General features: G+C 34.7%; 1 protein-coding gene across 1 annotated transcript in view; it reads left to right on the top strand.

Moving 5' to 3' along the window:
• Positions 1–27,363, top strand: part of DOK6 (docking protein 6) — a 249,435-nt gene that overhangs the window by 145,056 nt on the left and 77,016 nt on the right. Inside the window, exon 6 of the mRNA XM_015855138.2 lies at positions 19,602–19,740. Within this exon, the coding sequence (XP_015710624.1) occupies positions 19,602–19,740 (139 nt within the window). The remainder of the gene's footprint in view (positions 1–19,601; positions 19,741–27,363) is intronic.

Raw genomic sequence — 27,363 nt, 5'->3', positions numbered from 1 at the left:
TGAGCAGTTTTTCTAGGAGAATAAGAATCCCTAAGAATTCAGAATTGTTTTTATATCTTGGAGTAAGAAAAAGTAAAAATATGTGGACACTGTTTTTGAAATGAACTTTTTTTTTCTTTTATTTTTTTCCCTTTTTTTTCTTTTTCTGCAATTCTGCCATTTACATTAAACAGCATTTTCTAGGGATATATGGAAACTGTCTTGTCCAGTCTGTTAAATGCTGGTCTGAGGTATCTGAGCCAAACTCATGCTGATGTGAAGTTATACGCTGTAGGGAATTGCAATACTGCTATTTGTTGTGGAAGCCCAATCCAAACTTTGTCAGATATCTTCAGTTCCCAACTAAGCAGAAGGGTGGAGATAGTAATGGTGCTGCTAAAGTTTGTGTAAGAATAGAAATAACTGTAAATCCACGACATGCTTTTTTTTTCTGAAATTTGCTTTCTTTTATTTTGTACACAAGATGTTGAAATTTAAATGATTTTGTGTATTTCCAAGTTTATTTATTCCATGCGTTTATAGAACATAGTGTGAATAACGTGACATCATACCAGATTAAAGTATTCCTTCTTTGTTTTACTCTGATTGTGTTGTTTTATTATTCATCAGACAAAAAGTAATGATATGTGATATTCCATATCACATCTGAGAACTGAAATCCATTTCTTTGATTAAGAAAATATTAAGCTCAAACATGACAGAGTGGTTACATGAGGCTTTCTCAGATACTTTTTTTTTCAATTTATGAGACCCAAGACTGACATACTCATTTTCTTAGCTGTAGATACACAGATGCCAGGGTTATCTGAAGCAGAAAGTTCAGTGTTTGCTTCAGGCAATACATCTGACTGAAGTCTTTCATTTGTCTGTCAGACCTCTGTGGTGATTTTTGGTATGAATGTGGAAAATACTAGTGAATTAACTTATGCTAAATACATTCTATGTGGGGAGAGATCCCTTATATATGAACCATATGAAACAGTTGTTCCAGGGATTCACCTGCTGGTGTAAGTACACCAGTTCAAGTCCACAATGTCCTGAAGAAGAACATTCCATTCTTGGTTGCTGATGTAATGACTAAATAATGAAATAAGCTTATTATAGGTTCAAAAAAACCCCAGAATTTCTAAGTACGCTTGGGTTTAAAAGCAATGTGAGTGAATGCTCTTGTGCAGATGCAGTAAATAGATTTATAGGACACTGAGTTCTTATAAACTCTACTTTTTTATTAATATATATTTTCTATAAAACCTTTTAATATTTTCCAAAAAGCCTTATTTACACACCATGTGAAGTTTATGTGTTTTTGTTTTATCAGTGTTTTCACACTTCATGTTCCTCTCTTTCCCATATTCCTCCCCTAATTGGCATTTATTACTAAAGTCTGGAAATAAATATATGTATTAGTAATATATATAGAAAATATATATTTAGAGAAGAAAAAAAAACACATAAATATTTAATATGTATTCTTCCTCTTTTTTTTTTCTTTTTTTTTTTTTTTTTAATTAATCATGTAGATCTAATTTTAGGGTGAGACAATGAGACAGTGCCACCACTGAAAAGATTCAATTAGTTCCCAGTGTTTGGTAAAGCCAAGGTTACTTTCTAATATATTGTAACTGTTGTTCTATTCCTACTTTTTTTTTCCATTAAAACTTAACTCCATCTCCCAGTTTCCTTTTGCCAAATTCCTGACCTGAAATAAGCTCTGCATTAAATCTGATAGATTTAAACCCTATCTTAAAAGAAGTTGTGTGTTTAACTCATCAACATGACTCTTATTCTGTTTTAGGTCATTGTACCTAATCTCATAGCTCTTTTGCTGGAGGAAAAAATAAAAAATAAAAAAAAGAAAAAAGAAAAAGAAGAAGGAAAATTAATATGGTTTGTTATAACTGTGCTCATTGCATTTTCACTTTCCAGGTCTTCTGTCAGACTGTTTTAATGATGGTAGGAAATAATGTGATCCACCAAAATTCATACAGTAAAATTCTCTACAACATAGCCAAATTTGGCGAACAGAAGTAGGGATTATATAATAGATTTTTTTATTCTAAATTTCTGTTCGAAAGTGTTCTACTTTTTATTTGTCCATGCTTTAAAAATTCAACCACTATCTACAAAGCCCTTGCTCTAACTGATAAAGAATGCCTGAGATATTGGTCTTTGTCATAAAAGCTCTAATTTATATGAAAAAAACAATGACATCTCAAAAAGACAATGTATTTAAATTATTAGGTTTTCTTTGTCAATTCTTTGCAAACAGATTGAAAAGTCATTCACTCCTATAGCAACAAAATCCACAGCTGAAGTTGTATAGCACATGAATGAAAATGTATATACATACTAAATCTGTAGGAATTAAAACATTATTAATTTCTTGATGAATTTGCAACAAGTGGAATATATGGTCAACTACAGTTTGTCTAACAAGCACAAAAGATGTGCAAATCAAAATGGAGGCTATTTACGTAGTATTTTCCAACCAGGCAGGCCCAGCGTGGATTTTTCTTTTCAGCTGATCACATAGTCTGGGTGATCAAAACATTACAAAGTTATTCATGAAATCACTAATAACTGTATTGTGTTTCCCTAATATACTAGCAGATAGCATGTTACATATATTTAGATGATTGTGAGATAAAAGGGACTATGTCCTCAAAATGAAGCATATAATTTCTTTTTTTCCTTTGTAATATGTTTGTGTTGCGAAATCAAAGTAGGCCTAGTTTTAAAGTGTTTTAACAGTATGCCTCATCTTGCTTTCTAGTGACATTACATCTGTACTTGAGCCCAAAGAATTTGATATTAGGACTGCTCTGAGAGTGATGTTTCCTTTTTTATTATACTGAGATACATCAGTGTTGGATTTTGTTAGTAAGGCATTAGAGGTTGAATCTTCCCACCAATAAACAGCTAAATTTTGTTGTCATGAACCAAATACATGTAATTGAATTCCTCCACATGATAAAAAAATGGCACCCATTGACACCCATTGACACTTTCTGAACATTTATGGAAACCAAACAATGGGTGTGAGTGCAGTGAGGCAGTGGGTTGTGAATTTCAGCAGTGGTGTCAGTGACAGAGGGTCACCACCTCTGGTGCAGATTTCTACAAGTGCGGCATGCAGGCTCTTGTTCATGCTTATGGTGTTGACTGTGTTGAAAAATAGTGTTTCATAGCTGAGTATTTGCTTTATCAAATAATGTTTTCGTGCTCTTTCTATCTGTTGTAGTGTCCATGGAAATAAATAGGAAGCGTTACTTTTGAAGCAACCTATGTATTTACCATTTTCCAGTTGTCATTTTTTCACACATATTGCTTGGCTGCAGGCATGTATTCTTGCATTAATATTTCTGATGCTGAATATGACTAATGAGGTTATTGCTGTGCAATGTATGAGCAGAAAGAAACAGACACAATAATTCATACATTCTTAGTTATATTAGGACTCAATTATTATTTCTGCTCCACATTTTAACCTTTGAATTCCACAGTGGGCTAAAATTAATCTCATATGGCAGTTCTGAACAACTATAGATGCCCCAGCACCATGTCTTTTTCTTTGCAGAAATTGTAAGAACCTTTAATCTTCTACCTCAAAATATGGTAGGACTGATACATCACAAATTTGAAACATAAACTAATATTTTTAAGAGTGTCACCAGTTTAAAAAAAACAAAAACAGCAAAACTCAATCACACATCTCTACAAAATGCTAACACATTTCTTAACACTTTATTTTCATACAGATGCCATTTACAGTAAGAAACAGAATTCTATTTCAGCTCTTAAACAGTGTTGCATTTCTCTTCAATTTGCATGAGCTGATTAAAAATGCTGAAACAAGACACCTAATTATCTATATAGACAGCAGGAGAGTGTTCAGTACTTAACACAGGGAAACTTGGAATGCCACAATTGAACAGAGACCATCTAGCTAGAACAAATACTAAGCACAAGTAAACCCTTTTCTCCAAAGACTGTGAATGTAGAACCATGACTGAGGAGATTTGAAATGTCCTCTCTGTGCTGTATGCTGTACAAACATAGAAGGAAGTAATCAGTATGCAAAGAGCAAGATTTGCACAACAGAAGAGCCTTGTTCATGAATATGTAGGAACCTGCTTGCTTGCACACACAGAGCACTGCAAAACCATAGAGGGGTATGTTTTTAAACAGTTGTAGGCTTCATCTGTTGTCAGGAACTGCAGTTCCTAGGCTTCAGCTGGCACGTAGATTTGTTTTAAGGGTCATTTGGATGTCTGAATGATTGTATTTTGTGTGTCAAATGGAAAACTGCACTAGAATTTTTTATTTCATCCTCAGTCTTGGTTTTTAATGATGCAAGAATCAAGATTTGCGTAGCAGGACTTCTACACATGAGCTGAGAAATCAGTTTTAGAAGATGGTCTGGGAAGGTTTGCTAGTGTGCCTGGTTCTCCCAGTAATTTCTGGTGATGTTAATTAGTTGTTCTCACAAATAATATGTTAACTGATGAAACACGTATTGGCATCTTACTATTTACCTTTACTATGTTGTAGCATTTCTGCAGGGTGCCCACTGGCTTCTTTGCTTTGAAAAGAAATTATTGGAGTGGCTTTGGCTCTAGCTGTTTTTCACGGAAGTGCAACAGTGCCTCTTTGTTCTGGATGCAGAAAGCTTGTGACAGGAGAAATTTCCGTGTTTACTCATTTCATCAGTCATTGATATCTGGTTTTTCACTGAGTTGAATGCTGCTATCAACAGAGCTTTATATGCATTCATATTGCATATGTACATTTGCACATGTGTGTGATCTCTGCACTTAAGAACTGTCTTGTAATATGTATTTGAGGAGGTGACTAACTAGTTATTTTCTATTGCTTTATGTCGTCTCATTTAAAACATCAATCAATACTCATTAAAATAATGATCAGTTTCATTGTTTCTGTATTTCCATTAATTTCATTAATTAATGATTAATTCCATTAATTATGTCAGTAATAATCAACTAGGAAAACAAAGTCTTCTCCACTGTTTGAGGCTACAGGTAAAAACAAACAAACAAACAAACAAAACAAAAAACAAAAAACAAAAAACCACAAGATGGTAACATAAAAAGTAAATTGATGAGGAATCAGCTTTAATTTATTGTTTGTTTTTGTGGGGTTTTTTTGTTCAGAATTTTTAAAAGTTATATGTTCATACAAAGCAGAGAACACTTAGGATTGGTTAAAGCCTTTAAAATGTGCTCAAAACCTGATACAGGCTTTTCGTCACTTCTCAGCAGCTGAACTCTTAATAAAATCCAAGTTACATTTTGTGAGCATTTTCTACCAAGACAAATTCAAACAGAAGAATAAATATTTTTAGAGATTTATGCATCTTATAAAATAATGTAATGTGCATTCTTCCCCATTGTAAACACTCTGACAAATGGCTGTACATATGTAAATAGGAAGGCCTGGATGAATTATCAAATTGAAGTTTTGTGGGTAATTTATTTTTAAGATAGTTCTGGTACGCTCTGGTGGAGTACAAGTGCATGTGCTAAATTCAGTTAATGTTTTCACAAGGAAGTATGCTAAGGAGAAAAAGGAGCTGATAATTGAAAACCATGTCACAGCTCTCCCAGAATTATCATACATTCTGCCCCCCTCCCATCTTTCACTGCATCTAAGTGCCCTCTCCTTCTAATTTAAATTAACTAAAGAACACTCAAAATACTGTCACATATGGGAGATGGAGAGCACTTAACACACAATGTCTGCTCAGTAGCATTCTAGAAAAGCAAGGCTATTCTTGAGGTGGGCTTGACTGGTCCCAAGGGCTCCTTTAATCTTCCTCTTATAAATAAGGTACCAAAGGAAAGTTTGTCCCTTAGCCCCTGTTAGTAGAAATGCTATTAGCTACTGTGTCCCTCCTAATAGTACTTCTTCACTATCACTGTAAGTTATTGCTATTATTGCGCTATTAATAATTCTGTGCTCTGAGTAATAGCATGATGGTGTGTGATTTATTTCCACTATGAGTAGTCACTTGTCACGCGTTCTTTAAAAAGCTTCTGTCTTATTAGAGAGGGGAAAGGAAAGGCAGAATGTAATGGAATTCCTCAATCTCAGCATTTCCAGACATCGTTTGATCTTTCTGACTTTTTGGAAGAAAATTCAGTGCAGTGCTATAACTCACCGAACTGCTTCATCTGCTTGATTATCCTGTCAGTGTCTGAAAAGTCAAATATAACATTGCTCTCGAATGGCTTGCTTGAATCAGTGCAACAAGGCATATTATTACATTTTAAAGATATATGCTTTTATGTATATTAATTTTCTGTCCAACTTGGAAAATCTTCCTCCATCAGTATACTTTAACTGATACCTGATGCACTTTTGAAAACAATAATGTCTTGGGAATAGCAAAAGAGACCTTTATTATTATACTATACTATACTATACTATATTATATTATATTATATTATATTATATTATATTATATTATATTATATTATATTATATTATATTATATTATATTATGTTATATTATGTTATATTATATTATATTATATTATACCTTGATTGTGTGCTATTGTACCTGAAAAATCATGGAAGTTGACTTATAAAGTAAATAAAACTGCCTTTGATAATATGCAGCATTTAAAATCCAAAATAAATAAATAAATAAGTAAAAAGAAACCGAAATCCTCTGACCTTAACTATCATTCACTGTCAGAGAAGGAACTGAAGGGCAGTTTAGATGATGATTCAGTAGAAAGTCCTGATGTTCTTTCAGGTGATGATTGAGAGTGCCTAACCTTTATTTAATGAAAACAGGTCAGATGATCTATCTTTCTGGTGACTTACTTATCTCAGAGAACTGACACTGCCACCAGAAAATAAAAAAAAACAGAGAATAAAGGGCGAGAGCAGTGATCCAAACCAGCAGTGAACCATGGCATGAGTGTGCCAAAGGTGTTTAGTACACAAATTGGACAGCAAGTGGACCAGCTTGCTAAAACTAGTAGAAATTCCAGAGATTGATGAAAATCAGAAGGAAGGTTTTGTGTGGGAGAACAGAATGAGCTAACTGTATGGAATTAGAGGATGAGAATGTGCTCGTGACATACTGAGCTGGTAAAGAAAGAAACAGGGAGGGATTTTTTGAGTAAGGGTAGATTTTATTTTTTTATTTTTTTATTATGAAGCACTATAACAGCTTTTGGAATATGTTTAGAGTTTTAGGAATTACATCTATTCAAAAACTGTGGAAGATCTGAGACAAAGTAGCAAAAAGATTTTGGCTGGGGTAAGTGCTTGTCATTGGCAGATGCTGACCATCTCAAATTATTTATTTCACAGGTAGTTTGTCTTTTATGTTAGGCTTGCTTAAGCCATGTTGCACTGATTTCTCTTTCCAAGAGAAAATAAGAAGAAAGGAAAATGAGCATGATTAGCTCTCAGCCTTAGAAGTGCAGATGAAATGGAGGGCAGCCAAGAAAAAAAGTGTTCAGTGCATGTGAAAGTAGTGTCAAATAGCTGGTAAAAAGGGCCATCAGAGAAATTAGAGCAAAAATAGTAATACACAGAAATAGAAATGTATATTAGCATTTTTCTGAGAATAATACTCTGTGATATAAAGGATGTCTATAATATGAATGTTCCAGTGTGAGAAAATGGGGAAATACTTCAAAAAACTTGGATGTTGTCTGGGATACTCAATATGGATTTTACATGACCCCAAACTTGTTCAATCTATTATACATAAATTTCTTAGGAAGAACTGGTCACATATGAAAGCAGGAGTGCCCATTATACTTGATTTTTCATATAAGGGTCTTGTACTCTTTGTATTCTGCCACCCATGGTGTTACCTTTTTGGATAGCTATATATATATAAATGTTTAATGAAGCAGTAGGCCTTGTGTCTATTGTTCATGGATTTTTTTAAACCTGGCATACCAAATCATGAACAGAAGTAATTGATGCAGTACAGCATACAGAGCAGTTCTGTTGATGCTATAAATTCCTTATAAAAATATTGCTAAATCAGTGTAGAACAATAGGAGCCTAAATAATGAAATATTGAACCTTGACAAGTAAGCTCAATGTGAAAGTATCTTGTTAGTGGTTATTTGGTGGGATTTTGTTTTCGGGGTTTTTTTGGGGTTTTTTTGTTTTGTTTTTTTTTTTGGAGCAAAGACAGATTGCTCTTTTCAATTGCTTCCTAACAGTGCCCCACGTTTGCTGGGAAGACAACAAGTACACTGAACTTTAAAAGCTTATACATTAAAGAAGATGGATTTCATGCTTTTAGATTCTACTGTTCCAAATTTGTTTTGAATTCTTTGTGTTTTCCTTCTGCTGATGGTCTTGTCAAAGAGCATCTCTTGTCAATTAGTAGCATCTCATGCAATACAGATGGCCAATATGAAAAAATATTTCCAGAGAATACAAGATGGCACATGCTAAAAAAGGCCAGTTCTTGTCATTCATACTCTTTGTACAACATTACACCATTTTATTTTAAGCAAAATAATCACTAAAACTAGCACAGAATATATTATCTAATACAGTATCACTAGTTTCACATAGGAAACATAGTGTATATTCAGCTAAGATGAATTAATGAAACTGTTTGCTATTCGTCAGAGGTTGAAATATTTGTTTAACGAAACATCAAAAAATGGAGAGCCATTCCACACAAAGGAGTTTTGGAAATAAGGTAATTCTTTAAAAACACGTGCAGTCTCTCTAAGTATGTAATTGCAAACTATAACTCCTGCTTTCTAGTACTTTTTAATTTTTTTGTATGAGTTCCTCTCTTTTTTTCTGCATCTTTTGATCTTTGTGGTTCCCTGTGATGTTTTCATTTTGCAGGCCACTCTGCTTTGTTTTGTTTTGTTTTTGTTTGTTTGTTTGTTGTGTTTTGCACTTCTTTTGCTCAGTAGTACTTTTTCCTCCCCATTTACTTGAGTAATTGAAAGGAGTTTCTTTTTTAATGTAAGAAAATTTTACTAAAATATTTTGAGCATTCTCAAGTTCTTATCAAGCTGCTACTTACCTGAAGACTCACTGCAATTGGTTTTAGGAAGCAGGCTTAAGACAGATCCTAGCAGAGTATTTTCCCACAGCTGGAAACAACAGCAGAAGGATATTACCATATACATAGTCAAAGCTGGTCTCAGAGTTGCCAGGCAAATGGAAGATTTGATCCAAAACATAATTGCTACTGTTTGCATCTGTGAGAAGTTGTAAAAGCTGCCTACTTCACTTCCTCCTGGTTTATGTAAAAGAAAGAAAGTTAAAGAAAGTGAGAGGGAATACCACATATAGGAGATTGGTAGAGGTTCACTGAATGCTTTTATACTTGTGGTGGGGGCCATGGTTTTCACACAATTACTTTTTGATGTTACTACTGAGTATACGGCTTACTGCAAGGAACTTATTTCACTGCTTGTTTCTGTGTGCATGTCTAGCTAATGTTAAGGCCAGGAATGTGATCTTAGCTAGGATTTCTAGCTGTACTACTTTTTTAGCAAATCCCTGTCCCATGTCTCATCCCTGGTGCTATCATCTGTCCCAGGGATTGCTGCTGTGGCAGGCTATTCCCAAAGTGGACGTGACAACCTGCCAGTTTTGTGATTGTTGAGTCCTTGGATATCATTAGCATATGTTAATTACTCATTAGTGGATGTACATAGCATGGTGAGTGTCTCTAGGTAACTCTTCATGCCCATATTTGCATATGACTTTCTGAAAATTCCTCTGTGGCCAAAGTGGTCAAAGCCATAGCTCTCATATCTTGCAAGCAGAGTGACATTGAAAGAAAATAACAGTGCTTAAGGCCCTGTCACAGTAAAATCCTAGTATATTGAAAATTTTAGCGCTTATCAATGCTTTAAGTGGCCAAATCCATTAAGTATAGTGTGTTATAAAGGGCCAAAGGGGCACCCACTTGAAATGTTCTGCAGTGTTTTCTCTTAAAGAATAAACAGCATAGTATGCTGAGTGTGTTCCCTGTGTCACAGAATCACAGAATCATTAAAATTGGAAAATACCACTGTCAATCTAGCCAACCTGTCCCTGCCGTGCCCACTAACCAGTGTCCCTCAGTGCCACATCTACCCTTTGCTTGAACACCTACAGAGACTCCACCATCTCCCTGGGCAGCCTGTTCCAAGGCATAACCACTTGTTAAGAGAAGACATTTTTCTTCATTACATTTTTCCAACCTGAAATTCCTCTGGTGCAACCTAAGGCTGTTACCTCTTGACCTATCACCTGGAAGAAGTTGCCAACTCCCACATTGTTCTTGCTGCGGTTTGTGTGCCTCACTTTTGAAAGCAGCATTAATTTTCTACTAATTAAATAACTTGTGCTTTGAGTAAACATTGTAATTAACTACATTAACTATAACTAATTTGCTTTCTTCCCTGCTTTTCTTCAGGATCTGTGTTTCTAAACATAGCTCTGTATTAGTTCATTAATATTTTTTACCTCTTTTGTCTTAATATTATTCAACCACCAAAAATCTTATTAATTCGTTATTGTTCAGCCCTCCAGAAATTTTCTTTACTCTTCTTACGTGGATGTATTCTTGTACTTTTATGAAAGTATGGGAAATATCTGTGTCCTATCCTTTCTGTCAATATAAAGAGCCAAGTAGGGACCCAAACACAGGATCTGTCTACATCATGGTTGTTACAAAGTGTTTCCAAAAGCATTTAATATTTAGAGGTATTATATGACAAATTCTTCTGTAGACCATTTTGAACATGTTCTCATGTTAAATATTTAACATCATATTTATTGGTATGTGCAGGTGCAAAGTGATACTTATTGATTCTTTTTGGCTGAACTTTTAAATTGAACATAATCAGTTATTCCATATATTTTTGGCTCATGAACAAGAGTGTTCAATATCATAGCTCCCCAAGTTCCTCAAATAAAAGAAACTATTGTACCTATGAGAATTAGTTCTTTGGCTGTTACTTTGCTAACATCTGTAAATTGGTAGATGCATTCGTCTTACAAAACTCCTGTGAAACAATTAAATGAGTTTGGACTTACCCCACACTGGCACATTCTGTGCCATAGAAACAGTTTGGAAACTAGCAAGTCACACCTAAAAAGGTTTCCATCATCAAGACTCTAGATGGAAACAGTCCCAAACATAAAGATTTGGCTTTAGGGATTTAGAAGGGAAAAAGAAGAAAATAAAGATCCTGGGCCACTAAATTTTATTGCCTCTATTGTAGCAAGTACTGATGCACTGCCACAGGGTTCTAGTACTATTATGTTCTTATTTGTTTTAAACAGTAATGACTTTATTTGGGTTTTCTCTCTATGATTTCTGTATTTGGCAAAATCAGTGTTATTATTGTAGATAAATGCTGTTTCACTCGTGTTGTGCTGCTAAAGGCAGTGAAGAGAACTGAATAATACCATTACAAGATGACCACTGGGGAATAATAGGATTGCAGATATCCTGTAACAAATAACTGTATTTGAATATGATTCCAGGTTCCAGGACTTGGGAACTATATCCCTTTCATTCATAAGTGACAGGTAGAATAATAGCTGAAGCCCGAGCTTTACAAACTAACATAACTAATTATCTAACATTATTTTCATGTCTGCTCTCTTACTTAAATGGTTAAAATGCAAATATCTTGTGTATTTAGGAACTTGTCAACATTTGATTTTGTTATCCTCCCTTTCCTTTTGAGTTATATATACTATTTAAAAATAATAATAATTTTTAGAAAAGGAAGTATTAATGGGCCAGTAAACTCCATGAGTTTTCTGCATATACATATTTATTAATTGTCTAGACTGATTTATTAAACAGTGCAGTGTGAATCAAGCACTGACACAAGGTTGCAGCTGATAAAACATAAACAATTTAGTTCCATCTTTCCCTTCAAATTGTCTGCAACATGTTTTGTGAAACATGCCTAGAAAGGGAAAAAAATATAAACTGTAGTTATGTTAAAGTTCATATTTGTGATTCAGCATATTAGTCTCTAGAATATCTCTTACTGACTAAGTCTTAATATCTATGGTTGAGGAAACAGCTTCTGCATGTTACATCTATCATGTATGCATATATTTTATAATTTTATGTCAGTTTCCACATTCTGCCTCTCTTGCATGACTTCAACAGAAAGTCTGCCTTTCTGTTTTTTATACTGTAACTAGCATTGGAAATGAATTGCTATTTTTAACTCTTCAGCATTAGTTCACATTTATTCTGATATACCAAGCTAATTAAAATATATGAAAACATTTTAATGGGAATAGATGGAGAAGTTTCTTAGCTACCCAAATAAAGATGTTCTGAAACAAGTCCAAAACAGAATCCTGCTTTTTATCAAATCCAGACTTTGGAAAGAAAATGAAAATTCTTGACACTGTGTCTTGTCATGGATAGGAATAACTTGATGGGAATGAATTAGAGAATTACAGTGCTATTGAACAATTGCCTATATAGTCCAGAGAAAAATGCAACCTCCTCTTTTTACCTTCATTAAGCAGTAAGTGGTCAGGGTCTGAAATGGAGGAATGGGATAGTTTCCCTGAAGCTTTAACAGTGTGATATATGCCCCACTTGTCTAAATGTACTATCATGGAGGGCAGCATGGAGACACCAATTGTAGAGACAGAGCGGGCAATGAGAAGAAAAAGTGTCCCTAGAGACATAATTACCTCTAGTACTGTACTGAAATATCTCTCCTCTGGCAGAACAAATAAAAATATGTTTTCACGAGGAAAAAAAAAGTCTGTATTGTGTTATGCCCCTTAAGTGATTATTTGGATTAGGGAAGAAGTTATTTTAGCATGTACATATTTTGTTACCTTGGCTGCAGGTAATCTCTTTAAAAGCCATCACTTGGAAAGTATTGTGATCCTGTAGGAAATATTCGAGGATGGCTGGGTTCCTCTGAATGATGGAATGCCAGCTGTCTTAGAGAAAATCATCACTCCCTTTCACTCTGTCTTCTCAGAATTGCAAAATGTTTCTGTAAAAGGACTTATTAGGAAAGCTGTTCAGGTGCTTTTAGTTCTTTTAGTTGAAATTGCTGAGGATGACTCAAGAAATACAAGATCTGACCTTGAACAAATCTTCAGGACTAAGCTTTGTAATCAAGTTACTAAACTAAATGGTGTGGTAATATTCCACATTCTGTGTATTAACCAATGCTAGATTCAGGGAGATTCCACACGAAAGAGTGCTAGTTTAAGATTTTAAATTGTCCTACCTTATAAGCATGTGCAGGAACAGTGGAAAGTTATCCGTCTTGGCTGAAGTACAACATGACGATAAATGCTACAGTGGAACAAATGTCTGTAGCCAGCAATTATTATCATGCGTAATTACTTTTTTCTTGTTTCATATTCTTTCCTGTAAATATCATCTTAAAGGATGTCTAGATATATGAGGCAGATGCCCTCATATATCAAATAATTTTCATTATTTGCTTCTCAGGTCATAAAATTGCCAGGATATTCCTGTTCGACACTCTGATGAAACTCTGAAATGCTGACAGCAATGCAAGGCAGTCTAACTCATTATTCATATAGAATGTGATCAACAGGCCAGGCTCAGCAGATTTTGAGATTCTGCTTGTTGTTTTTTGCCCTTTTTATCACTGCTGTGCTTTGTGTTGGTGGTCTTCATTTGCTTTTCACAGATATTTCACATAATGTTTCCCTACTTTCACTGATCTTATCCCATTTTTAGGGATTCCTAACCATGTCTGAATAAGTTGCACTTTCTGTATATTTCCTATTAATTGCCTTCTCTCTGCTTCACTTATAGACCTTTCCTGGATCCCACACATAATCTATTTATGTAGTTATCATTTTTCTTACTGACTTACTCACCAAATGTGTCACTTTTTTGCCCGCATTATTGTAAGTTGAATTCTTCGTAAAATTTTCTTGCTTCTTCTTCTGGTTTTCTATCCCTTCAACATTTAAGTTCACATCACAGTTTTATAAAAATCTACATAATTTATTTTACCATTGTTGTGATAACTATTTCTACTTATTAATAGAGCTTTTTGTCTAAATGTGCCCCTGTCAGAAAGAGCTCATTTGCTTTCTTTGTTCGTTTTTTTTGTTTGTTTGTTTTGTTTTGTTTTGTTTTTTAATTATTATTTTCTCATGAAGGAGCAACTTTGGGAGAAAGTAAGCTAGCATGTGTTGAAAGCTGGAATTTACAAAGCTTTTAGAACCTTGAGGGAGCTTTGTATTCATTTCCCCTGAGCTATACTGGTTTGCAAGTCTTTGTTTGGTATGTGCTGTGTATAACGTCCTTGCACACAAAGAACAAACAGAATTTCTGTCAAAATGGCTTAGCTCTAGTTGAGATAACAACAAACAAGGGGAGAATAAAAGTGAGATACCCACAAGGGAGACAGTGTTTGTGTATCTTCTCTGATAATCTGGTTAAATTGAAGGCAAAATTGCTAGTTTATACCACTCCTTAAAAAATCAAAGCTGTAGCAACACAAGAAATAAGTGCCTCAGTTCAGTTAAATACTGCATCCTGTTTGGCTCTTTCCAGAACAAAACCCATAGCTTCAAGGCTATAAGAAAAGGCCGTTCTTAATTTATTTCTATTCCTTTGACAGTAGCATGTCTGGTTCCATGCATGGCAACTGACACATTCTTTGCATACAGGAAGTATGCTAACTTCTTATCTGTGCCTTGAACAGTCGCACTGAATAGCTTTGCTTTTTAAAGGAAATGTCTTACACACACTGAGTATGGGCTATGCAACACTAATTAGACCCTGTTTGATATTGCTGGCTTTTACTGCTCTGATTCCTGAGCAGTACCTAATCACAGTCTATTCTCATTCAAAAATTGAAGTATTTTTACATAAAAAAACTATAAATGCCAAAAATGGGTACTAGTTATTTATGATATATTAGTTATTAAGAGCTATAATTATCAACGTAATTAGTTAATAATAATAAAAGCTATTTATTACATCTGTACAGTATCTATTTGAGGATATTTACATTTTTTTAGTTATTTTTTCTGCAGTTTTACATACTGCTGAGTAATGAATTTGCATATCAGCCCTGATTTCTACAATGCTATTTGAGGATAAAAAGAAGTCACTCAAAAACACTAGAAAATAGATTTAGGTAAATTGTAACTAAAACCTTTATAGTTAGTGTTATTTATTCTCTGTTTTAAGGAAAAGACCCAGAAAACTTTGTTCCTGAGCATCTCAGGAATATTATATTGTTTATTAAACTTAAATATTTCAACCATAACATGAGAATATGAACTTCAGTTTGAGAAACAATACCATATGTAAGTAAATGGTGGTCCATTCAACAAATCCTCCCTTTTTGAGAGCATTCTGTGGGTTTACTGTGTTGATTTTACTACATTAATTTTGTTCTAAAAAACAGAATTACTGTAGCGAGTAGAGGCAATGGGAAACCATTGTGTGGATTTCAGAAATGTTAAGAAAATCTGGCAAAAACAGGGGGAAATTTTCTTTTGCTTGAAAGTAAGTCCTTTCATTGGGTAAAAAACAAGAACTTTTATAGTGAATCTCTGAATCCAATTTGTCCTAAACCCCAACCTTAGCAGTTACTTTATTCCCATTCCTGCATCTTGAGCCAGATCTGCTATCAATGACAGCTATGAAAAGCTGAAGCAGTATTTTAAGAACTAAAAATGTTAAGTTAATCTTCAGACATTGTTTACCTGCTTGTTTCATTATCTATCCATTTATATCACTCTGTAATAAAACAGGAAAATGTACGTTTTTTTCTTTTTTGTTCAAAGCGCTTCATACATTTTAATTTGTTGAATCCTTAAATATCCTAAAGAGTTGTTTAATGATATCCTTGTTTTAAAGATGGGATACACAGAAATAGAGAAGCTAACATCGGCATTTTTCAAGAATCTACAGGCTGATAAGCTTCATAAAAAATTAAGGTATACAAAATTGGTGATTTTTTCTGACAGTGAAGGTCATACAATGCTGGTAGAACTGCAGGGCAAGCCCATGGCATTAGCAGAAAAATAAGAGGTCCACACCTTCATTCTGTCATTTCTTATAAGTTATCTTGGAAAATATCAAAGTTATAAATATGTTACTAAACTGAAATAAAATTATTACAAAGAGTTTTTATGTATAAGGGACTAAAAAAATGAAGAAAACATTTTTGGGGAAATATAAAAAGAAGTAATTATGACAAGTTTTTGTCTCTGTTTCAGGAAGGGTCATTCTTCATTTCAAAAGGTTTGTAGGAAACAGAGATTCTTGAAGTTTTTGAGGGCAGTTTGCAAGCAACAGTAATTTGATTGAATTTAAAATATTGTTCTCACTAACCAGAAAGTGTAGGGACAAGAATAACCATATGCAGTTTGAACAAATATAAATTAATTTACCCACAGTTTGTTCAGGTTTACCTTAACACATTAGCAAGGTAAAACCTGCAACTGTCATTTGAAATGGGCAGCTCTGTGACTTCTATAAGAGTCTGTAGATAAAATAATGGTTTTGCTCTACTGACTGTGTTTTGCTGTAAATAGAACAAGTGCAGAAGTATATTTCAGCTCATCTTGTTTTCTCTTGTCTGCTTGACCATGAAAATAAAGCTGCCTTCTATTTTCATCATGATCCCCTTTCCCTGTTCTCATGTTCATCATTCTTTTTCTAATTCCAGAAGTTCTTCTAAAGCACTTTGTGTTTGTGTCTCATGTGTTTCAGACATTCTTCGAAGGACTGAAACAAAACATGAAGCATACCTTTCCTGGTGTCCTAACTGGGGTCTAATCACAGTAAATAACTGAGGAGTAGAAAGGGAAAACTTCACTGTAGCATAGGGATTCACCTCTTTGGGCAGCTGATTGCAAATAACAAGTTCAGATAGATAAATAGTTTTATTCTGTTTCTTCTGTTTTTCCTTTAATAGAGCTCAGGCTTACCAGGTACTGATGTAGCTTCACTTCTGGTGCCTTTCAGTCATGTTAAATGTAAAAGCAAGTTAGGTTTTATCATCACTTTAGCATAATTTCCTCCACCTCCAGTCTGGAGCCTCTGCTTATATGCTGTATGCTGTTAGTAGGAAAACCTAAAATCAAGAGGTTGGGAGGCTGCTGTCCGAAATTTTCTGCCACTGACATGACACATCTGCTGAGATAACCTCCTGCTGCCAGGCCCCGTGGTGCAGTGCTGGGCAGCTCCTTTTGCCTCAGTAGCACACTGACCATAAAAGTTGTGGTCAAATTGACACTGGGAATGATTATGTTTTGCTTGGCCAAAATAAATAGCTTAATTCCTGAATCTTAATCATGCTCCATTGCCTTACCTCCTTGTTTTTATCCCTGTAGGATTTTTCATCCTCTGAAACCAATAGAGAGTCTGTATTCTGCTTCAGTTTCTGAAACCCTGTCATTTTATTTTTTTTTCTCCAGACTTTCCATTTCATGCTGTTTGAGTTTTATTAAGATCTCTTTACACAAAAGCAGAGTACCCAGCTATATGATGCTCTGAGGGATCTAAAAGACTGTTGCCATAATGTCTCAAAACTCTTGAGACATTTTATTTCTACCATAAGCATTTTAGAGAATTGTGTGTAAGGATACAAAGTATCTTAACTGGTTGTAACAGGGATCTCAATCTACACTGGATTTGTTTTGTTTTGTTTTCCTTTTGTCTATTAATTAGCCAATCACAGCAATGCTGGACAAATAATTCCTCTCTGCAAACAGAATTGTATTTTCCTTACCTCTCTGGATGGCAGGAGACTGTTACTATTTCAGATCTATGGATGTTTGTCATATCATGAATCACCTATTCCTAAGGCTATGGCTTTCTTTTTAGCATCTCAATTGATCATTACTAAGTATGTTCACCAGGTATTTTCCAGAAGCACTTCTATTTTATCTGTTTCTGTACCCAATACTTTATGTTATGCCCAGCACACTCTCTCACAGCCACGCATTCTTTATAGCAGTCACAAAAGCATGCCTCCTCCAGTGTACAGGCAAAGATGAATTATGTTAATAAGATGTTAATAAGGTTTTATTTTCACTGTTCAGTTCTGAAATCAGAATGAACTTCTCAGTTCTGAATTGTTTAGAAATTTTAAGAATTAAAGAGATGTGTTTTAAAATAAAAATAGCTTTGTTTTCATCTTTTAAAGAGAGAACTGACAAAAAGAATTCTGTTTCAGAAAGCTGTTTTCTAATTGTGTTTCTACATGTAAAATAGCAGTAGAAGTATTTAATGATTATTTAATTCAAATAATATATATATGTATATATGTATAATATGTATATGTAATATATATGTGTATATATAAAAATAATATAATATATATATATGTTGGTTTGATTGGACAGTATTTTGAAAATCTAATCTCTGAAGAATGATCTAGATTCTGGGGTGCAAACTTTAACGATATTGCTACTTACAGTATTTTAATATTCAGCTTATCAGTACACATTTTTGTAAAATGCTTGCTAGTTCTCTATGCTCTGAGATTTCTTGGGACATACTGAAGTTGCTGGGATATTAGAAAAGTTAGATATCATGAAAAATAATTAAGCAAACAAAAAGAAATTTAAAAACCTGTTTTTTTAGGGCAAATGGAAACATTTCTACTGTTGAAGGATGCTATGCATCAGTGACTCAAATGAACAATTTTCTGTCAGAAGTAATTCGGAAATCTTTACAGAAAGAGTTTTATTTTGTTCCATTTCTAAAATTGCAAGAATTAGATAAAAGGTGCAAAAATCAGCCACAGATAATGTAATGGAACTGCTAATATAAGTATGTCAAATTGCACCACTGTTTAACACAGCACAAGTCTGCAAAGTAACTCAATAATCATTGATGTCTATTCACTTTTTCTGTTTCCCAAACTCCTGTTACTGCATTTACCATATATAACATTTCTGTTCCTCTTAACAACACCACAAGGATAACACAGATAAGGATAACAGCAGTTGCTCTCTCAAAAGAAGACAGTTGATTGATTTAATTATTTATTTTGTTATTTAATCTTCTTATGCAACAGAATTACTGTTCCTATTGTCAAATAGACCAAATGTCTCTTGTTATTATCTTAGCTTTAAATGCCGCCTCACAAAAACATACTCAGGCAACCGTATTTTAACCCTTTTAATGCTGGCTTTCCATGCAGCTTCATTGTAGAGATCATCCAAAAGAACAGTGTTATGTTAAAAAGTCAAAGTCAGCTTTTCAATGTCATGATGAGGTTTGTGCTTCTTGCATCAATTGGTTAAAAGAATAAAATTCAGGTCCTACTTACCCTGCAGACATTTGAAACAATGCCATAAACATCTGACTGTATTACCTCAAGTATTATTCTGTGATAAAACTTCTTTTATACTGTTCAGAGAATGATTAAAACTGAATTTAGAGGTTATGTTCATAGAGTTCTGCATATGTATCTTGTTATATGTCTCTCTTCAGTGGTAAAAATAACTGCAGATATTTAGAATCCCAGAGATTAACTATAAAAGTTGGCATTTTCTATCACAAGGTGTGCACTTCTTATAATAGATAGAAATTAAACAGTACTTATCTTTTCCTTCTGTTCTTATTACAGGATGTGTGACACAGGAGAAGGGCTGTTCACCTTTCAGACACGAGAAGGAGAAATGATATATCAAAAAGTTCATTCTGCAACGCTGGCAATAGCAGAGCAACATGAAAGATTAATGATGGAGATGGAGCAGAAGGCACGGGTAAGATCCTTTCACCGAAATATTTAAACTTATAAAATTGGTAATGAACAAAAGAAGTCATTAGTAATGGCAGTCCATGTATTCAGCCATAATAAAGATAATAGCTGCATGGCTAAGAGAAAACATTCTTCATGTATTTTATGGGCATGGATTTTCAGCATATTCAATGCAGTGATCTTTCTCTAGTGTCTTTCTGGAAGGGTAGAGTCTACTAGGTCCATGGTTACCTTCTTGAAAGGTAACTCAGAGTTCAGACCTTTTGCTGAAAAAATGTCCAGTGTGAACACACCAAGATGACAGCAGGCACAGTCCTTTTTTCATAATCCAGGAAAGATGTTAGTTACCCTTAAACTATATTAAGTACCAAAGCAAAGTGTGGTCATAAAAAGTTTTGTTTGGTTGGTTGGTTTGTTTTGTTTTGTTTTACAGTCAGAATTTGTAGTTTTTTAAAGGTTAATTTTATGTACTTTGAGGAGGAGTTGTCCTTGAGAGCAGCTCAGCTGAAAAAGACCTAGGGGTCCTGATAGATGAGAAACTTAACATGAGCCAGCAGTGCGCTCTGGCAGCCCAGAAAGCAAATGGGATCCTGGGCTCCATCAGGAGAGGGGTGGTCAGCAGGGATAGGGAGGTGATCGTCCCTCTCTACTCTGCTCTTGTGAGACCCCATCTGGAGTACTGTGTCCAGGTGTGGAGCCCTCAGTACAAAAAAGATATGGAGATTTTGGAAAGGGTCCAGAGGAGGGACGGGAAGATGATCAGGGGGCTGGAGCACCTCCCCTATGAGGACAGGCTGAGGGAGTTGGGTTTGTTCAGCCTGGAGAAGAGAAGGTTGCGGGGTGACCTCATTGCAGCCTTTCAGTACCTGAAGGGAACTTACTCCCAGGAGGGGAGTAAACTCTTCAAAAGGGCTGATAATAGCAGGACTAGGGGAAATGGTTTTAAGTTGAAGGAGGGAAGATTTAGGTTGGATGTTAGGGGAAAGTTCTTTACTAGAAGGGTGGTTAGGTCCTGGAACAGGCTGCCCAGTGAGGTTGTGGATGCCCCATCCTTGGAGGTGTTCAAGACCAGGTTGGACAGGGCCCTGGGCAACCTGATCTAGTAAATGTGTATGTTTGGTGGCCCTGCTAGGCAGGGGGGTTGGAACTGCATGATCCTTGAGGTCCCTTCCAACCCGGGTAATTCTGTGATTCTGTGATTCTGTGAACTTTCTGAAAATTTTGGAGATTTTTAAGACAAAAAGAATAACTTAAAGATGATCTTCACTGATCATTCTGGAAGGCTAACTTTGAACTGTGATTTGAGGCTACTTTCACATCAACCAAAGAGGAAACATACGGGGAGTCCAGCGAACCTTGTCTGCATGCTTTTCATAGAATGATATGATTGTTTGAGTTAGAAAAGACCTTAAAGATCATCTACTTCCAACGTTCCTGCCTAGGGCAGGGGTATTTTTCACCTTTCCTCTGAGATTACCACAATTCTCTGCATATCTTTGCTCCTAGAAAGAGATGTGGGGATAATTGTTCCCTCACTCTTCCTTCCTTCCCATGCCCACCACGTATGTTCAAATAGCAAAGGGCCATTCAAGACTCCAGGGTCCAACTCCCAGTCCTCATAACTGCCCAGAGCTGTCTATTTTCCTTTATTTACAGTACAATGAAAAACCTGTATTTCTAAAAAAAAGAAAAAATAAAAATAAAAAAAAATCTGCATGTCTTAAGTCAGATGGAAAGCTATAAAAAATACTTTTTTTCTGTGGTTTTTGAAAAAAGATGGACTATTTTTTCATTAAAACTAGATAATTTAGGAGCGTGTGAAGAAAACTTGAGATGCACAAATTTTGGATAAAAAAATAAAATAAAATAGGAAGAGAAGAATTCACAGTCAAGATATAATGTTAGAGACATGTGAACAATTGCTGAAAGCACAGCCCAAGGTAGATGACAGAGTAAATGGAAAAGTGTCTTGAATACTAGAAATGCTGGGAAAATAAAGTGCATTCTGCTGGGCAGAAAGTGGTTGGTTAATAGTCCAAAATGAGAAAGAAGCAGCTTTATAAATATATCTGTTTATTTTCTTGCTACCCTAATAAGTGCTTAGACCTGAATCTGGGATTATATGGGATTTTCTTTCCATGGAATCACCACTTTCAGATCTTCCACCTATTGATTAACAACTCTGCTTCTTAGCAAAGCTGTTTCCATTCTGCCATCAGATGACTTCTCTGAAACCTCATTTATGAAGATTGTGGCCATATGGTACAGAATATAAAACTCTGAGAACAGACTGAGAAATATAAATGACTCACCGTCATCCACGCAGCATCTAATATACTTCATTCCTGATAAATCTTCACTGTGATCTGCATAGGGAAATCGATAGAGCTTTGTGCCTTGCTGTAGGTTGTGTAGAAGCTGTAGGCTGTGAAAAAAATGTCTCAAAACTCTGTTGGTTATTATATATCAACTAGTAAGTTAATGTTGCTTTGGTTTTGGAAGCTCTGTTGCTCCTGTTGGACAGTGCTGAACCTCCAATGGGTTTTCTGTGTTACCTGCAGTATTTGAGCTGTATTCATATGTGAAACAAAATCTGAAGATATTAAATAGACTCAGTATATGTTATTTTCCTTTTATCAAGTAAAAGTGCCATTTTCACCGTATGTCATATAAATGTTTGTTTCCCTTAAAATCTGTAATCTAAGCACAAACAAGAGTATGTTTTATAGTCAGGGATCTACAGGTCCTTCTTGATCTTGATCTTTGATCCTTTGTCTTTAAAGCACTGTACTATTAGGTGGGCTTTTTTATTGTTGGCTGTTTTACTATTTCTTGACTGTTTCAGTTATGAACAGCTCGTGTATAATATTATAGAATCATATTATTTTCTTTTCTTCTTTTTTTTTAGTAAAAATGACAATGAAAGAAACTATGAAAGAAACTTTAAAAAATAAAGACTTAAATAAACTTTAAAAAAAAAAAAAATCAGAAAAAGGAAAAATAGCAACAGTTTCATTATTGCTTCTTTCTTCCAGTATTTGGAAGCTATATATTAGAAAGGACTTTTGAATGTCTATGTGTTCTGCCCTAAATCTTAAAACATTTCAAGTAACTAGTATTCTAAAGACTTGTCCTCATTTATGTTTTAAAAAAAGTTGTAATATCTTATAATCCAGTATTATAAAAAGTGAATGCAGTTAGTAAAAGAAATCAAAGTGCTTTCTTCACCAGAACACTTATGAAATGTGTAGTCAAGGTTAGTTCACAAAATGAATAAACAGAACTGATTGAAGAAAATGAAAAGGAATAAAACAATAACATAAAAACAAACTGTTTAAGTAGCTGTTCATATATATTTTTTTCTCTTCTACTCATGTCCTTTTCAAATTATAACACTGAAGAAGGACCCGAAACATGAGATCAGTTGTTTTCAAGTTGACTATTGGCTTTACTGTAATCAAAAGAGACTGTATTTTACTCAAATTCTAAATCAAGCCCAGCTGGACTGTGACCTAGTTGTGACTTAGGTGCTCTTGATTGATTTTAAAATACTAAATCATAGTGCCGATAATGATTTATGTTCACTTTGTTTTGCACAGTAGCAAGTTAGGGCCAATGCTAATACTTTTTTCAGATCAAGTTTCATCTGTATATTACTTTCTTTAGTCTTCTCTTTTTTAATAGATGAGTATAAGACAGCGGATATTTTTGCCTGGCTTTTTTGGAGGAGAGGACAGAGTGATACTGAAATGTGTTGGTAGTTTTCTACTTTATTAACGCAAAAATTCAATTTAAAACAATAGTGATTGGCTTTATACTTAAGAGTTTTTGTGTTGCTGTACTGCCTAAAGAAAACTATCAGCAACTTTGGTTTTATTCAGAATAGTCTGTACCCTCACATATGTATTTTCTCTCCACTACCACCGTATTTTTAATATATGTTTTTTTTTTTAATATACCAATTATAAATATACTTGGTTTTGTAGTTCTGGATTTTTTTCCATAAAAGTCTCACCCCAGTTGCAGTCAGATATTGATCACAGAAGATACATATATCAGTTTCAACTAGATTCCTCTCCTGTCACCAGGCTGGGCTGGGCTCCACTTCCCTTCTATTAGTACTCATCTGACTGAATGAGTCAGTTCAGATAGCTAATTTGACCAACCAACTTAAAATAAATAAATAAAAATCTAGCTCAAAGCAAGAGGGTTCTTTAGAGTTACTGAGCTGAACTGTTTTACAAAAGCACTACTGAGCCATTAGATCTTCTCAGTTGTGCCTTTAAGGAGGGAAGGAGAATGAATGATTCACCCTTTGTAAATGCTGAGCATCCTCCCTCTTGCAGTCAGTAAGTGATACTGGTTTTAGTGGCCTTTTCAAGGAATCCCTTTTTAAAATAACTTTCATGCACCAGCATATGAACACTGTTGTGCACAGTATCACTTATCTAACCTCTGCAGCACGATGACAATTCATTTACAATTGGCAGTGTAGGAAATTAAGGCCTCATTTTACTTCTCAATGGAATCTTTATTCTTCTGACGCACAACCTTCACTGAAAACACTTCTGCTAAGTGTACAGAATGGAAGGTTAAGAACTGTAGATTACTCATATTCATTTTTCTTATAACTATATATACAACAGATGCATGCTTGGGAATTAGAGCTGTATCTTTGTAACCTTGTAAATTACATTTTTCCAAGGCTGCCAAAGGAAACCTGTTGTGTAACCTAAAAAATATATATATTAAAATAAAAGGTAAAACAAAAAGTAAAACAAATATTATAAACAACATAATGCTGTAGTTGACATCAACCATTTGCTTTCAACCAAGTATCAAACATTGGAATATAAATTCTTACAGAAATTATAATGGTTAAAATTTTCATAATTTGTAATCATAGAAAACATCCTGTGATGCTTGTTTTCCTTTATACATCACATCTGCAAATAAATGTAATTTTAGACAGTGATACTTTTAACATTTACCAGAAGATAAACAAATTAATAAAACACATCTGTATGTTTCTTTGCCACACTCATTATTTTAAAGCCTTGTGTCTAATATGCAACTTAATATAATTGAATGAGTCATAGTCATAGAGTTCTGTAACTTCAGTAAAATAGTAGCAGTGAACTTACTTTCTATGTTTTTAAAGTTATTAATAAGGGAATAACAAATGCGACACTGAAAACAAAGGCAATATAACTGTACTAAAAGAGAAATTGGAGAAGAAGGTTGCTAAGAAATATAGCTGCAAATTATTTAATCTTTCTGATCCTTAGAAAAAGGATGAGGAGGGGTTTATAAGACCGGTCTGGATATAAATCTAAATTACAAGGTTGTCATTCGTAACTTTAATGAGAAGGTAGGTAGAATGAAGAATATCATGTAGTAAATTGTCAGATAATTAGGAAAAAAAAAAAAAAAAAAAGGAAAAAAAAAAAAAGACCTTGAGAAAATAACAGTATTCCTTTCATAGTAAGCTTTTAATTAATCTTTATTCTGTAACCAGTTCTCTATTATGTATTTCTTTACATATTTTTAGCTGCAAAACTTTACAGAGTCAAACATCGACAATAATTACATGAAGATTCTAAATTTTTGCTTTCAAACGATCATTTACATTTGAGGTATTTTACCTTTGCCAGTGCATCTTAGAGGCTTTTTCATGTAATGTCATACTTATCACCTGTTATTTTCCAATTGTGAAAAATTGGAAATTCATGAACATACTCTTAGATGTTTCAGAACGGATGATTTTATGAAATACATATTTAGAACATATGTCTTATGTGCTCCATTTGAACACTGTAGTTCAATTAATATGACAAAGCTCTTTATTTATTTTATTTTGTTTTGTTTTATTTTGTGATTCTGCATAAGTGCATTTGGCTCGTGTTAGTACCCAGAGAAAACAGAGAAGAAAAATTCAGAGTTAACCCATAGAAGGTCCCTTTTTGCTTTGGATGTCTTCTTCTGTTTCCAAATTAGATATGAGCTCAAGTATTGAGGTTCTGGATAAGTATAATCATCCATGAACTCATATACTTGAAGGAAAATAAAGTATAGCTTCAGGCCACTTATTAAAATACTTAACTCAGTACAGATTGGTATTTCCAACCTGAAACTAGTTTATGATGTTTCCATGCAACATTTAGAAAATTTGTAACTAACTAGTATACAATAATCTGAGTGCTTTTAGTTTTTGAATTGTTTACTTGATTCACACATATGTTACGAATCTCTGTTTCCAGAGGTCTTTGAAAGTTGCAAGTTAAAGTTGAAACAACCATTTAGTGTTTTTGACAGAAAAGACTTCTAGGAGGGTTTTAGTGTTTTTGACAGAAAAGACTTCTAGCTTGCTCTTCTTTGCAGTAAAAACCAATAATAGAACACTGGGAGTGTTCTGCTGCAGGACCTGCCAATCCACTCATGAACCATGGCCAGCAGGAAATATTGCCAAGATAGCAATAAAGCAGAAATGTTGTCTTTTTTTTTTCTTCTTCCTCTTTTTTTTTTGTTTTGTTTTGTTTTGTTTTGCTTTTCGTTGTTTTTTTTGTTTTTGTGTTGTTTTTTTTTTTTCCCTTAGTACAGAATCTGTGTACATTTTGGGTTGAGTTTTGTAACCTCTTCTTATCCAATGGTAAATAAACAAATAAATAAATAAATTTAAAGGAGAGGATTCTTGGTTCACAAAGCACATAATATTTTATTTTTTTTCTTATTTTTATGTGAGAATTTTTAAAAGTACAGTCATGCTACTTGTTAGTCTTTAGACTAAGAATCATAGAATCATAGAATGGTCAGGATTGAAAAGGACCACAATGATCACTGAGTTTCAACTCTGATGCTATGTCCAGGATCACCAACCACCAGACCAGGCTGCCAAGAGCCACATCTAGCCTGGCCTTGAATGCCACCAGGGATGGGGCATCCACAACCTCCTTGGGTAACCTGTTCCAGTGCGTCATCACCCTCTGTGTGAAAAACTTCCTCCTGAGATCTATCCTAAACCTCCCCAGTCTCAGTTTAAGATCATTCCCCCTTGTCCTATCACTATTCTCATTAACAGCCATGCCCCTCCTGTATATACGCTCCCTTCAAGCACTGGAAGTCCACAGTGTGGCCTCCTCAGGGTCTTCTCCAAGCTAACAATCCCAGTTCCTTCAACCTTTCCTCATGGAATAGGTGCTCCGGCCCTCTGATCATCTTGGTAGCTCTCTGGACCTGCTGTAAGAACTCCACATCCTTCCTGTTCTGGGGCCTCACAAGAACTGAGTAGAGGGGGACAATCACTGTTGGACACCCCTTTTTTAATGCAGCCCAGAACAGAGTAGGCCTTCTGGGCTGTAAGCGCACACTGCTGGCTCATGTCCTGCTTCTCATCCACTAACTATGTGTATATAGATAAGTCCTAGAACACATACTCAGTAAATCCTAGAAACTCATCCTCATTGCAGCCTTTCAATACCTAAAGGGAACCTACACCCAGGAGGGGAGTAAACTCTTCAAAAGGGCTGACAATAGCAGGACGAGGGGAAATGGATCCAAGTTAAAGGAGGGAAGATTTAGGTTGGATGTCAGGGGGAAGTTCTTTACTAGGAGAGTGGTTAGGCCCTGG

Source organism: Coturnix japonica, chromosome 2, assembly GCF_001577835.2.
Source record: "Coturnix japonica isolate 7356 chromosome 2, Coturnix japonica 2.1, whole genome shotgun sequence".
NCBI classification, from domain to species: domain Eukaryota; kingdom Metazoa; phylum Chordata; class Aves; order Galliformes; family Phasianidae; genus Coturnix; species Coturnix japonica.
The sequence above is the reverse complement of the archived record's forward strand: the minus strand, read 5'-3'. Positions and strand labels throughout refer to the sequence as shown.